At 40.0% G+C, this 15,121-nt stretch overlaps 1 protein-coding gene across 4 annotated transcripts in view; it reads right to left on the bottom strand.

Annotated features, from left to right (window-relative positions):
- The window catches only part of SMARCC1 (SWI/SNF related BAF chromatin remodeling complex subunit C1), a 169,530-nt gene that overhangs the window by 54,590 nt on the left and 99,819 nt on the right, over positions 1-15,121 (bottom strand). For all 4 annotated transcript variants that reach the window (XM_087867088.1, XM_087867090.1, XM_045778834.2 and 1 more), the window contains one exon: positions 448-503. In XM_087867088.1, coding sequence (XP_087723214.1) covers positions 448-503 — 56 coding nt within the window. The remainder of the gene's footprint in view (positions 1-447; positions 504-15,121) is intronic.

The raw sequence follows: 15,121 nt of genomic DNA, 5'->3' as shown, positions 1-15,121 counted from the left end.
AGTGCTACTGGCTCTTTAAAACCTACCTCAAATATCACCTTCTCATTAAGACTTTTCTAATTATTTTCCTGCTGGCAGTTAACTCTCCTACAAATCCCTTAATATTCTATAATTCTCTTCTGGCACAAGTACAGGACCAAACCCTGTAATTCAATATTCATAAAAACCATAATTTTGTATTCATTTTCCCAACTGTGCCTGAAAGAGATATAAAAGAGGAGGTTGGGGAGTGGATAAATCTTCCCTGAATAAGTAAGTGAAAACTGTCATAGGTTAGGCTTTGTGAGAATTATATCTTAAACCAGCAAAGTCCAATGGCTGATAGAATCATTTGTAGTTCCCTGAAAGGGATCAAAGATCAAAATAAACCCAAACCGTTATGCTATGAAAGTCATGCTCTCTCTGTGTCTTTTCTGTTGTAGGAGAATTCAAACACACAGACTTCACCTTTTCAGGCTGCTGACCATCAGTATCTGCTTCCATTTTTTCCTCTTCAGCCCCTTCTACAAGCAAAAGAACAAGAACAAGTAACACAATATGGAACAAAGATAAAAGCTATCATATAGCTGTGATGCTTGAAAAACAAGTACACACAATAATATGGACAAGTCTCACAACTGTAAGGTTGACATAAGAAGTCTGGCATAAAACACAGACTTTATATTAATTTCAAAGTTCAAAAACAGATGAAAGTAATCAATGGTGTTAGAAATCAGGACAGCCATTAACCAGGGAAGGGGCGAGCAGACAAAAAGTGGCTTCAAGGGGGTGCCTGAGGTGCCGGTAATGATCTGTTTCTTGATCTTGGGGCTGTTTACATGAATGTGTTTAATTTGTGAAAATGCATGGAGCTGTGCACTGAGGGTTTTTACTACATGTATAAAAATGAAAACCTCAAAAAAATTTTAAGTACAAAGAAGCAAAAAAGAGCCCCAAATAATTTACAACTATTTAATCAATGCTTAATGAGTATGTATTTTGAATATTTTGTGTCGGGTACTGGAGAAATAATGCTGAGCTAGATATTCACTGAACCTCCAGGGCATCACATTCTGGCTGGAGAAGACACAAAGGAACAAGTCCATCACAGATGTGAATGTAGTAGACGCTGTGAGAAGGACAGAGGACACGACTGTTTCAGTCGGGGAAGAATACACCGCTACACAAGCGCTTTCTAGGCAGACATGGCTAGGGCTGGGGGTGGGTGGTACAAGTACAGAGAAGGATATTTCAAGGGAAGAGACAGAAAGACTCAAGGGTGCAGGGAAAATGGGAGTCCTTGGTGATGACTAGGAAAGTGGGGACAGAGGGGAGAGATCAGAAGGACGGACATAATGCTCATGAGGAAGAGCCCTGAATGTGGTACTAAGGGAGTCTTAACTATATGCTGTAGCTAAGAAGTTAATGAAGATTTTAAAAACAAAGACAATACAATCAGACAAATATTTTTGGTTTTAGAATTTTATACAGAAACAAATATTTCACACATAATGACGGTTTGCTGTGGTTTTAAATAAAAACATTCAAATATCCTACAGTTTTAATTTGAATTTTATTCTCTTGTAAATGACAAGACTAATAGCATTTGTCCTCAGTGAGAATACTTAAAACATATTTAAACAAACATATTTAAAACTAATCGTGTTGAAGTTACTGAACAGGAAAATCCCTCCTGCTCTAATTCTTGCAGATGGAAGCAAACCTTGCGTCCAGAATTCTGACTGACCAGGAGCGCGGGGGGACAGGATAGTTTGGGATATCACGAATCTCACATAAGGTGGAAGATTACCACCTTCCAAAAAATGCCAAAAGACTACAGTGCCAGGAGTGGGGCCATAGTGTGGGAGTAGTGGAGCCAGGGTTTATATTTGGATCCTGCACCTGGATCAAGTATCTGGAAAGTTGGAGACTCAAGGTCACACCTAGACACATTTGCTTAAAGTAGCTCAGCATCAGGAAGCTGAGCCCTGGACTAACCAGGTCCAGGGCAGAGAAAGGAAGCCTGATTCTACAGTCGGCCGTGGGCGGATCTAAAGCCTGTGGCAACCCCTGGCTACCAAGAGAAACAAAATCCCCTGCAGACAGTTTTTCCAATCCCAATTGTAGCCGTCCAAGTATTGAGCTCACAAAGAGCAAAACATCAAGAGAGGAAGCCACTAATACTGAGCAGAAACGTTATCGGACAGTTTCAGCACTCAAGGTTTGCCAAGATGAGATCTGCCAGATCCTGAATCTAGCACAGCCATCGATGCAACAGAGAATTAAAAGAGAGAATCATAAAGATCTACGATCAAAAAGAGAGCATTAGAGATGTGTAGAGATTTTTTAAAAATGCAAAGGATCAAAAAATTTTCTAGAAATAAAGTCAAGGGAAACAGATTAAACCAGGTAAAAGGAAAAGTACAAAACTATAAAATACCTCTAAAGAAATGATCCATACAGAGACCACAAAAATGGGAAATACAAAAGCATAAAAGAAGATAAGCCAGGCAAAAGCAAATCCAAGGAACGGTGGTGTTTTCATAGTACTATTACTTAATACAGGCATCAATAAAGCATTATTAGAAATGGAGGGTGACAATGTAATGAAGAAAAGGTTTAATTCACCAGAAAATTTTAATTTTTCATACTTTTAGGAACCTAATAAAAGAGTGTCAAACTATATAATGCAAAAACTGACAGAAAGGCAGGACAGAAATGAAAATGTGCCTCACAGTGGGGGATTTGAATATACTTTACTCAATTAAGATCAACAGTGGATGTAAATGCAGCAAGATGGTTCTATCCCAACCAATCAGAGAACACATACGTATTTAATTTCAAGCTCACATGTAACATTAAAAAATACTGATCACAAATTAAGTCGAAGAGCAAATTTTAATAAATTTCAAAAAGTCAATGACATACAGCCCAAGGTTTCTCACCACAACGCAATGAAATTAGAAGTTCAAAATATACAGATAAATTTCTCTGTGCTTAGAAATGTAATTTTGGGAGTCAGTAAAAATAGCATGAAGAGGGAAATGTAAAGGCTTCTTAAACTTACATCAGAAAAGAAAAACATGCTTGATGTTTACATGCTCTATATTCTTGAGAAGCAGCAGAAAAAGAACAACAGAATAAAGAAGGTACAGAGAAACACATAACAAGGATAAAAATCAAAGAAATAAAAAACAAAAATACTGACAGAGTTAAAACATACAACAGAGAGACTCAATATACCCCAAACTTGGTTCTTTGAAATAAGAAAGTCGATAAATCGATGTGACAGGTCAAGAAAAGAAAAAGAAGGCACAAATTAATTGTGTAAGGACTGGAAGAAAGGTCATAACTATTAATAAGGAAAAGTCAAAACAAAAGTGACAAAGAACTCCCAAAAACTTTATGCCAAACAGAAAAATTTAATGAACAAATTATTAGAAAATGTATTTTACCAAACAGATTCAAGAAGAAAAAGAAGTCCTGAATAGTCCCATAACAAAAATAAAAAATAAAATTAAATTAAATTAAATTAAAATTTAAAAACTTAAACCAAATCACTACAGGTCCAGGTGTTTTTACTGGGGGAATTCTACAAAACTTCTAAGGAACAGAGGATTACAAACTTACTTAAACTTTTCTAGAGAACAGAAGAGAGAATACCCCCTCATTCATTCTATGAGGCCAGGATAACCCTGATTCACAGATCAGATACAGACAACAGATAAGGTATAGTAGAGCCATTAGGCTAAATTTCACTCATAATCACAAATGAAAATCTCCTAGGCAAAAAATCTGCAAACAGAATACAGCAGTGTATAAAAAAGGCACTACATTATGACAAATCAATATGCAGTATCAGAAAGATAGTTTAACATTTATGAGCCTATAGATTTATTTGATCACACACACCCATGAAGTATTTGAGAAAACTCAGTATCTTTCATGACAAGCTCCTGGAAAACCAAGGACACAAGGGAAGTTCCTGAGCCCCCAGAAGACTATTATCAATAATCCTACAATAAATGTCATCCTTTCTGGAGAGATGCCTACAGTATCTCCTCTAAAATCAAGAGCAGGACACAGTAACAGTATTACTATGTCCCTTTAATGCTGCCATAGTGGTTGTAGCCCAAAATAGTCAATTAAGAAAATGAAGCAAGCAGTTATGATTGCAGAGAATAAAACTGTATACCTGAAAGAATCTGCCGAAAAGTTACTAGAAATAATCACAGGGCAAGGTGGTTAGCTATAAAATTAACATACAGAAGCAACCACATTTCCATATGTTAAAAACCAATTCTAGATAAAGACATGTGAAAAAAACAAAACCTGAATGATATTTGTAACACAACACAAAAAGTGTTAATCATATTATTCATGTGATTACATCACATTCATATTCATATTAATCATAAAGGACTAACTTCACTCTACTATTTTTTAAAATAGATTTTACTTGTTTGAGAGAGAGAGAGAACGTCAGTGGGGGGAGGAACAGGGAGAGGGAAAGAATCAGAAGCAGACTCCATGCTCAGCAGAGCCTGACGTGGGGCTCTATCCCACAACCTGAGATCACGACCTGAGCCGAAATCAAGAGTCAGTCGCTTAACCGACTGAGCCACCCACATGCTCCAACTTCACTCTATTAAAATCAAGGACTTCTTTTCATTAAAAGATGCCGAAAAGGAAGAACAAGTAACCAAACAGGAGAAAACAGAGGCAGCACAACAACTAGAGCTGCATATCAGATTTATAAAGGAAACCATAAAAACTATTAAAAAGTGAGCAAAAGAAAAAATAGTTGTGTTCAGAATGATGTGTGTATGCCCAGTAAACAGAAGATACTCAAATGAGTTACAGAGAAGTGTAATTTAAAACCACAACGGAGGGGCACCTGGGTGGCTGAGTCTGTTAAGTGTCTGCCTCTGACTCAGGTCATGATCCCAGGGTTCCGGGATTGAGCCCCGCATCAGGCTCCCTGCTCCACGGAGAGCCGGTTTCTCCCTTGCCCTCTGCCACTCCCCCTGCTTGGGCTTTCTCTCTCAAATAAATAAATAAATAAAATCTTTAAAAAGTTAAAAAAAAAAATAAAACCACAATGGAATGTGATTTTATACCCACTACATCCGCAGAACCTAACACTAAGAAGTACATGATCAAGTGTTATGGTCCAAGTGTCAACTGATACACTCACTTTGGGGAAAAAACTAGAATTTCCTAAAACCCTACAACTCACAGGATTAGTCCACAACAAAATAAGAAGTTACACAAGAATGATCAAGATTCAATGTTCAAAATATTCAATTCTCTGACTTTCCTCTACCAAAAAAATCACCTTATGAAAAAGTAACAACCAATTTAAACAGAGGGCTGAGTGATGCCAGCGCCTTGTCTCAATGTGACGACCGCTCCACCAAGCACACTTGGAGGAGTGCGGTGTCTCAGTGAAACCCTGCAGAGGTACCCTGTGCGGTACATCCAAGACTGGACATGCATGTTTGAGACAGAACAAACAAGAACAACCCAAACTGCCCACCCTGTAACAGAAGAACGGATGATTAAAGTGGGTTACAATCACACAAAAGACTATTTCACAGCAGTGAAATCATTGAACTGTGCCTACCTGGACAACGTAGCTATGTGGATGTGCCCTAAACACCTAAGAGTGAGTAAAACAGTCTCAGAAGTAAAAATAAACCATGTTTTATAAAGTTTAAAGACAAATAAAAATTGGGACGCTGGGTGGTTCACTGGGTTAAGCGTCTGCCTTCGGCTCAGGTCATGATCCCAGGGTCCTGGGATCGAGGCCCTGGGATCGAGCCTGCTTCTCCCTCTCCCTCCGCCTCTCTCCCTGCTTGTGCGCTCGCTCGCTCTCTCTCGACAAATAAATTATTAAAACAAACAAACAAAATTACACCTAACATATACAGTATGTGTTTGAGATGAAAGTCATTTACAAAGTAGAACAGTATTTCAAAATATAGGACTGTCAGTGCTGGCGGTTGGAAAGTGAGAAGGAAGAAACAGAGATGAATCTTACAGTTAATGCTCTAATTCTTAGTTCAGATGAAATATGCAGCATGCATTAAGACACATTAAACTATAAAAATGAAGAAATCTGAACAAAAACCAAACACAGATGGGGTATTTAAAAAAAAACCTAACTTCACAAGTTACTGTTAATTGAATGGGCCTTAGGCCACCTTTGCTGAGTCAGCTTAATTACAGACTAAGTATTAATGTGGGAGGAATGCAGTACATTTTTTTAAAAAGATAATCTGCTTTTAAATGACGACCCACAACCTATAGCTCCACATTCTAAAAAGATCACACACTCACTTTGTCTATTACAAGGCAAGTCACATTTGATATTAACTCTTTTAATCAGCTATGAGTCCATGATGAATGGTTACATGACATTAATACCTATTTGTATGATGATGGTACAGTTAAAGGGGAGAAACCTGCGGCTAGTGCTGAGACCTTTAATGAGATGTCTATTAAGAGTTAATTAGGAGTTGTGTGTTCCTCAAGATGCCATGTGGAGGAGTATGTAAAGTGGTTTCTATCCTACAAAACATTTTTTCAAGCTGCTTTTAGACATCTTCTTGGAAAAAGAAACACAAAACAACAGCTTCTCTTTGGTCTGAATTCTGGTTGGAAGCGTAAACGCTTAAGAGGCTGCAGCCCTTTCCATATGCCATGTCGTCTTGTTGATGTCTATAAACTAGGCGGTTGATAATCCGTCCCTACAAATGTGTGGTCTGACCCATGTCTGTGGAGATAAATGAAGAAGATACTAGAATGAATTTAAAAAAGAGTTCCAAACTTAAGCAAGAAGGCACCTAAAACAAACTAGTGGGCCAACGCCAAACATACAAAGGAGGACATTGTACAAAATCCTTTGACACACAACTGCACTGAGAGGATGCCCTGTCAGCCAGGGGAAACTATCAACATCATAGTTCATAAGTCAGACCTTATGCTAGAGACCAGAGCTCTGCATAGGGCAGAGAGTAGCTATTCCCAGCTTTGCAAGCCACGTGAGTCTTAAGTCAAAGCCGTGAAAGCAGCCTGGGAATGAAGGAGTGTGGCTATGTTTCAATAAAACTTTATAGACACTGAAACGTGAATGTCCTATAATTTGTATGTGTCACAAAATACTACTCTTCTTTTGATTTTTTGATTTTTACATTTAAAAATGTAAAAACTATTCTTATATATTCTGGTCTAAATAAAAGCAGGTGACAACCTGGATTTAGTCTAACAACCAAAATTTTCTGGGTGAATTCTGGATCCAGACTGTCTAGGTTCAAATCCTGTCCCTGAATTTACTAGCCAAGTGACTGTGGGCAAGCCACTTAGCTGCCAGATGCCTCAGTCTGCTTATCTACAACAGGAGAACAATGATAGTACCTTCTGCATAAGTGCAATGCTAACGATTAAACGAATTATTCCATGCAAAATGATAACACCTGGCTCGTAGTAAGTGCTCAACGACAGTAATGTTATTAGCAAATTCAGTGGACTGGACCCAAGTCTTCTCTCTCTACTAACATGAGCTCTTGCCATGGCCCTTAGCACTGCCTCAGTGACACCAACAGAGGATTCTCATTCTGCCCTGAACTTCCAAAGGTCCTTCCCAATCCGGTATGTTTGCTAAACCTTGTGACAGAAAGTTCATGCTGTGACAGTCCTGCTTATGAATCCAGATACTGTGGACATCTCTAACCCTTAAGGTCTTAACTTTAATGTTGGGAATTGAGGGACACTGACAAACAGGGGTTGTGACCAGAACCCGGGAGAATGGCTACCAAGGTGGTGAGATTCTAGAGTGGCCCCACTGATCCCTGACTCAGGGTTTTCATGTCCTTGCACAATCCCCTTCCCCTGAGTGCGAGCAGCATCTGTGACGTGTTTCTAACCAACAGAATAAGGGCGAGGGGATGGAATGTTCAGTTATATAAGGCCCTGTCTTTACTACACTCACTCTAGAGACTCTCCTTGCGGGCCTGACGCCACAAGCTGCTATGGTGGGGAAGCCCAGATGCTGAAGAACAGTGGGGGGCCTCGGGTAGTTGAGGGCAGCTTCCAGCTAACAGCCAGCAAGGAGCTGCAGCCTCCGGTTCTACAAGCAAAAGTAAACTAATTCTGACAACAGGAGGGAACATGGAGGTGGATTCCTCAGTAGATGAGAACACAACCCAGCTACCACCTTGAGCGCGGCCTCGTGACAGCCTAACCAGAGGACCCCGTTAGGCTATGCACAAATTCCGACTCCCAGAAGCAACGAGACAATAAATATAACCGGTTTTAAGTCACCGACTTTGTGGTAACTGACTATGCAGCAATAGATAACTATCTATACACCTACTGGACTTTCGAATGAAGCTCAACCAAGGTTGAGAGGCAATTTAGCTGGCAGCCACGAGATGACAATTTCTTCAGAGACTAGAAACAAGAAATGGTAACGCCAATCGGATTCCATTCTATTTCCTGTTCTGTCTCCCACAGATACAACACCGATCCCCCGACCGACTCCAGCCTCTGCCTCCACATCTGCCCCGCGCCCCCAAACCTACTTTAGCTGTATGTCTCTTCTACTCTTCCAGGAGAGCTGAGCTCCTACCCCCTCCCCCCACCAGGCCACCACACTGTCCTCTCATGGGCACCGCACCTGTCTCCTAAGAGCTGAAAGAACTGGGAAAGGTAGCTTGAAGGAAAGAACAAAATGCTTGCAAAAATAAGAAAGTGAGTTACAAATAAGTAGTGATGCGTTGTGGAAAAGAACTACGATTATTTGGTGGAAGCTCTTCCATTTCCTGCACGTCATCTGTAAACTGTCTGCAGGTTTTCTAAAACAGACTGAATCCTGTTATATCTCTTTCCTGGAGACTTCTTGGTTTCCAGAGGGTAAAAGCCGTTCAAAATCAACCCCCTCCACACACACATCTATATGGCTGCACTTGGCCACAGTACCTGCTCCCCACAGACTTCTTGGTAGTATTTCCAGAATATGTCACACACTTTCATCCTTTTATCCTTTCTCCTTATTGTTTAAAAGATTACCTCCTCTGAAGCCTTCTCTAACCGACCCAAGCATAACTGTTTCCTTCACATGTGCCTCTGTCTGTAACTGTATTTTGTCTTTTTCCTCCCTCCCTCCCTTCCTTCTTCTCTGCTTACCTTTCCTACCTACCTACTTATACTGTCTCCCCACACTAACTGAATATTCTTCAAGGGCAAGTGTTTAATTCAGCAATTCACAAAGTGTGGTCCAGGTACCAATCCCCCGCCCTCAGTGGCAGAAATGTCCCCAAGATCAAAACTATTTTTGTAACAACAAAAAGACGTTATTTGCCTTTCCACTCTCCTCTCCCCCAAGTGTGGAACTTGGCTTTCCAGAGGCTGCATGACACATGAAGTCAGCCACAGGAACATGCACCCGTGTATTGTTTTGGTTTAAAAGTTTCTGTTTTAATTTTGGATACAGTAAATATCAACAGATATAATTCAAATAAATGAAAGCATTTTGGTTCCCTCATTATTTTTAAAGAGCATAAAGAAGTCCTGAGACCAAAAAAGTTTGAGAGCTGCTAGTCCAATAATTTGTGTCTTCTCAGGGAACAGAGAATAAAGTAAGGCCCATGGCAGGAACTCAGTCAGCCCTTCCGGGAAACGGACCATGTCACTCCCTGTAGTACAGTTCAAGGGTTCCACGGAACTGCCAATATACAGTCCCAGCCTGCACCACCCTCTGCCACTCTGCTCCCATCTAGCTGTGCATCTCATCTCCCCACGTCCTTACCTGAACTCTGGGTTGCGGCTAACCTGGTTTATGTCCCACGCTCCGCACAACCTTCCATTACCATCTCTGTGCCTTTGTTCACACTGTTCTGCAGAACCGAAAACTTGCTCTACTCTGGCTCAGTGGTATCCTAAACCTCCTTTTCACTGTTCAGCTCAAATCCTTTCTTTGTGAAGTCTTCCTCAGTCTAAACCTACACGTCCCTTTATGCTAACTCTTACAGCACTTCCCGTACCAAGTCCTCCCTGAACAATCAATACTATATATGTATGCTTCATTATGTCTCCAAACCTTGAACACTGAATAATTTTTCCACATATGCGTAGCCCAGCAAGGGTATTGCTTTTGTTAAAAGACTGATCGACGATCAATTGATTGATTTGAAAGAGCATATGCAAGAGAGGAGAGGGGCAGAGGGAGAGGGAGAAGGAAAGAATCAGTTCCCCACTGAGCACGGGGCTCCATCTCACAATCCTGGAATCATGACCTGAGCTGAAATCAAGAGTTGGATGCTTAAGTGACTGAGCCACCCAGGTGCCCCGAATAGAGGGTATTATTTATGTCTTACATAGTAGCCCACAGCAAGAGATCTCTAACAAGTAACCGAAAGGCCTAATTTGATAAAAGTCCCCAAAAGGCATTATATAATTATATAATGGAAGCCAATCTCTTCCTAAAAATACATATCCTACCATTTAATAAATATGGGTCATTAGGAAAGTTACTTAAATCCGAGCCAGCATTAACTAGTCCTTAGAGGTTAGATGTCCAATTATGAGCTGCTCAGGAAAGTGACTCTTATCCTTCTCTGCCTCTTGAAATCTAAAAGAGCCCTTCAAATAGAATATTGACAAAGAGAAGAGAGAAGCCACCCTGCACGATATAAGTCCCATGATCAAATACTGTTCCACTGTTTGCTTAGGTTCACCAGCCTAGCATGTTTTCACACATGGTGTTCTAGAAGTGCCAGATTTTTAAAATGTTATGGAAATCCTCGTGATGAGAAGAATGAGGCTATTTATAAGTGATGAATAGTATCTGAAGCAAGAACAAGAACGTCACTTCTGGGCTTCCTGTTCCTAGAAAGGGACCCTTTCGACATTATTGTCAGGATGCTCTTCTTAACCACCTGATGAACTAGAGACTAGTTTTTAACCTTCCTGAAAACTAGAAGTGATTAATTGAGCTCTTCTACACAGAGCTGGGACAAATGGCTCAACATATACTCTTTGCAGTGCGTATTCCACAGGGTGTTAAGGAGCTCGGTGGACAATCCACTTACTGATATAAAAGAATCTTCTCTGAACATTCTACTTGCGATTCAATAGCCCTATAGCATACATAGTCAATTGTAAGGAATAAGCATCGATTAACTTAATCTTTCAAATTTCTCTAAACCAAAATTAAGATACAGACAGTAAATCTACTCAGAGGCAAAAAATTAAAAAAATAAAACCAATACTTGAGATCAGGAAATACAAATGGGGGTTACAGTAAATAAGTCTTCGACAGACCCTTGAATATGCACATACATTCTAATTCCCTGGGGGAGGAAAGGCTGCTGGCCTCAAAAGGGACTAAGATCCACCATACCGTGATCATTATACAGAGAATGTCCTTACTCCTACAAGATGACGCATGCTGAATTACCTAGGGTGCAAAGACTCATGATGTCTACAACTTACTTTGAAATAGTTCACCAAAAACAAAATAAAAATCATACATTCAGATTGCTAGATAGATAGATACGGCAAAGTTGAACCTGCACCTAACTGGTAGGCACATGAAATCTCACTGTGCTATCCTATCAGTATTTCAGGATGCTTGACTACAAGTAAACAGGTTATCAGAAAAGCTATTTTGTTTAGACCTGAGGTCAAGTAAAGAAAAATTTAATAAAGTGTTCAATAAAAGCTTTTGTGATGCGGTAAAAAAAATTATCTTTGATATTCAAATATATCACGTTAACTTCTCTGAAAAATACATCAACTTAACGACTCCTAGACAAGTGATGTTCTCAACCTAATAGAATGAGTTTTAAAAATATAGGTCAGACCCTGACACTCTTCTGGTCAACCCCCCCGCCCCACTGGCTCCACCTCACCTAGAGTAAAAATTAAAACTTTACAATGGCTCATAAGCCCCTCATCATCTCCCATAACCACCTTTACCGTGCAATCCAGCTACTTGTCCATAATCTCCCCTTCCTATTCCTCACCTATGCCAGGCAGCTCCTGTCTAGGGGCCTGTACAATGGTTGCTCCCAACGCCCACAGCACTCTGACCTTAGATGTCTGACGATTCCTTTGCCTCATTTACATCTTTGTTCGAAGGTCACTTTCTTGGTAACATATTCCTGACCTTTGAAAACTGCAATTCCACACACTTGATGCTTATCTTCTGAATCCTGCTTTAATTTTCACCATACCACTTACCAGCCAACATACTTTTTATACATATTAAATTTACACAATCTAAGCTTTATGTATCACATATTTCATTTTCCACCTTGAAAATATACAATCCTTGCAGGCAGGGATTTTGGTCTGTTTTGCTCACCAGTACCCTAGCACCTAAAACACAATGAAATGACAGGTAACACAACACATTTACAGTCTTATTTATCCCCAGGAGTTAAAAGGAAAAAAAAAACAACAACAACTCTAGATTAAGCCTGACCTCCCATTCAAGAACGCTTACATGGTGTAGGCTCGTACACTGAATCACTCTGACTAAATTCTGGCGTGGGTTTCTAAGCGCTTGATCTCGTAGAGATGAATCACCCAGTGCTCTTCCTGGTACATTTGCCTGTCTCCTTATGTAGCTCCTACAGATTTTCAAGGGGACCTGGGTCTCTTCCTACTGTATTTCCCATAGGATATAAGGACAGTACGATGGAGCTAAGGTCTTAATGATCCTTGTTCAATGAATGAAAAATACACAGACATACCAATACATTTTACTTCTGGCAGTATGCCATAATAAAAAGAGGCTGAGCTTTAGGACCAGAGATTCAGGTTCAAAATTTAAACCAGATTCTCACAAGCCTATACAACCTGATAAAACTTAGTTTCCTTGGTTTTACAATAAAAACAATGCCACTTCCTCCAAAGGATTATCCAGAAAAAAAAAAAAAAAACCCTCAAAAGACCGGTCAGAAAACCCCTATACAAACGTGTCACAAAGAAATGCTGATTTCCAGCGACTTCTGAAAAATGTTTAAAAATTCTTTTCATTTCTTAACTTCCCTCACCTTCCCCTATAACCCAGGGCAAATAAAACCTGGCAATATTTTTAGTTAAATACAAAAGATCTCAAATATCAGTATTTTTTTTATTCCCAGAATGGTCCCTGGCCAAACAGAAACAAAAAACCATACAGATTTAGAGAAGTCAGTACATATTGGTGAATGACTAGAGTTATAGAGAATGAAATGACAAGTCCCTTCTGAGAAGCGAGCACTCATTTCCTCAAGAATTCCTAGAAGTCTCCTAAAATGAAAATAAGAGGTGTTTCAGATTTTACCAAACACTCCCCCCATTCCAAACCCACAATGAAAAGTTAGATACGTTACTGAGAGAAATCCAAGAGGAGTCCTGTATTTCACAAGGAAACTTATTTATTTTTTCCTGTATTGTCATTTCACCACTGTTAATACATGTAAGTTAACACGGACAACACAGTAAATTACGTGTAACAATAAAAAGTATGTCAATCTCCCATTCAAGTACAATTATCTTGATAAGGAAAATCCTACATCATTCTATTTCAAATCAGTGGCACTATTTTGTTATATCAAGTGTCAGTTTAAAAGTAAAACTGATACGTCCTTTCCCTGAACTCCCTAACCCCCTATCAGAAGGAAAGGAGGTGTGCTCTTGCCTTCATGCCACAATTTTACTGACCAATTCCACCCTAAGAACCATTTGCTGTCTCCTAATTTATTCTACCAGTCACAGCCCAACATAAATCACATTAACTATCATAGGCCTGCATTAAGTTACAATTCTATTTACAACTCATTCCAAACTATTCATACTATACTGGTATTTTCCTTTGCCCTTATTAAATGGTAAAAGGACCCACATTCTGTTGCTACAACTAGTGAGTATCCACTGCACTTCAGAGAGGTTTTCTCATAGGCTACTTCCAGCTACCATGAATGAAGTTTACTTTCCGTGCCATTCAAAGAATCATCCCCTGTCACCACCAGTGCTCTTTGCAGCAGTCGGATCCAAGCTTTGCATACTGTGGAAACCATACCTTCACTACTGAGTCAGAAAAAGGACCCCACAAAGACTGAGGTCGCTAGATTTTGGTTTTGTCCTGTTAAATTAGAAATGGCTAAGTTTGCAACCTGTTTCTTAACCCCTAATGCTCTATGGTATCATCTACCAAAATTTTAAAAACAGATTTACATGTAGAAACTTGTCCCTGATTTTGCAAAGTACAGAAACTTCTTTGAATCAAACTAAGAAGACTGTGCCAACCCTTTTCAATTCCATAACCACAGGGAACCAAAGGACCCTGCAAATGAACCAAAACCACAAAAACGTCAAGGAAAGTAAGACATTTCCCAGGCATTCAATAGGCCCAGGCTTCCCCCGCCTGAGCTGGGCACTGCCTGGTGGTGCAGAATCAATAAAAAGCAAGAGGGATGCGGCTTGGCTTGCTAATTTGGGTGTCCATCTAAGACAGAAAAATAAGTGAGTTTTCAAACTAAGAAATACTATGGATACTCTCTTAAGAACAGGTCAATAGGGGCGCCTGGGTGGCTCAGTCATTAAACATCTGCCTTCAGCTTGGGTCATGATCCCAGGGTCCTGGGATCGAGTCCCACGTCAGGCTCCCGCATCAGGCTGCCATATCAGGCTCCCTGCTCAGCGGGGAGCCTGCTTCTCCCTTTGCCCCTCCTCCCTCCTGCACACGCATTCTCTCTCTCTCTCAAAAAAATAAATAAAATCTTTTAAAAAAAAGAACAGGTCAATAATTTGCTCTGAGGGCTAAAAGTGAGAGGTTTGATTAATCTGAAAATGTTTCCAGATATATCTGCAAAATAAGACTGCTAAATTGACACTTTTAAGAAAGCAGAGGGAACACCAGGGGTAGGACCTGTGCAACCCATGGAGACCGTAAGATTTTATGCTTGTAGAGACCTCACTGAGAGCTACCTGAACCACCCAGAACAGAGCACCTGGAGGTCAGATGGTGTCATCTGTGGAGTACTGCCTGGCAGTATTACTTTTTACTTCACATAACCTTTATTCTACAAGAATAAATGAAAGACACAAAAATAAAATGACTGCAGTTGAAGCATAGTTAATAAAGTGT

Source organism: Ursus americanus, chromosome 14 (assembly GCF_024610735.1).
Source record: "Ursus americanus isolate L20-20 chromosome 14, mUrsAme1.1.p, whole genome shotgun sequence".
In the NCBI taxonomy this organism is placed as follows: Eukaryota; Metazoa; Chordata; class Mammalia; order Carnivora; family Ursidae; genus Ursus; species Ursus americanus.
Note: the sequence above shows the minus strand (reverse complement) of the source record. Positions and strands in the feature narration are given on the sequence as shown.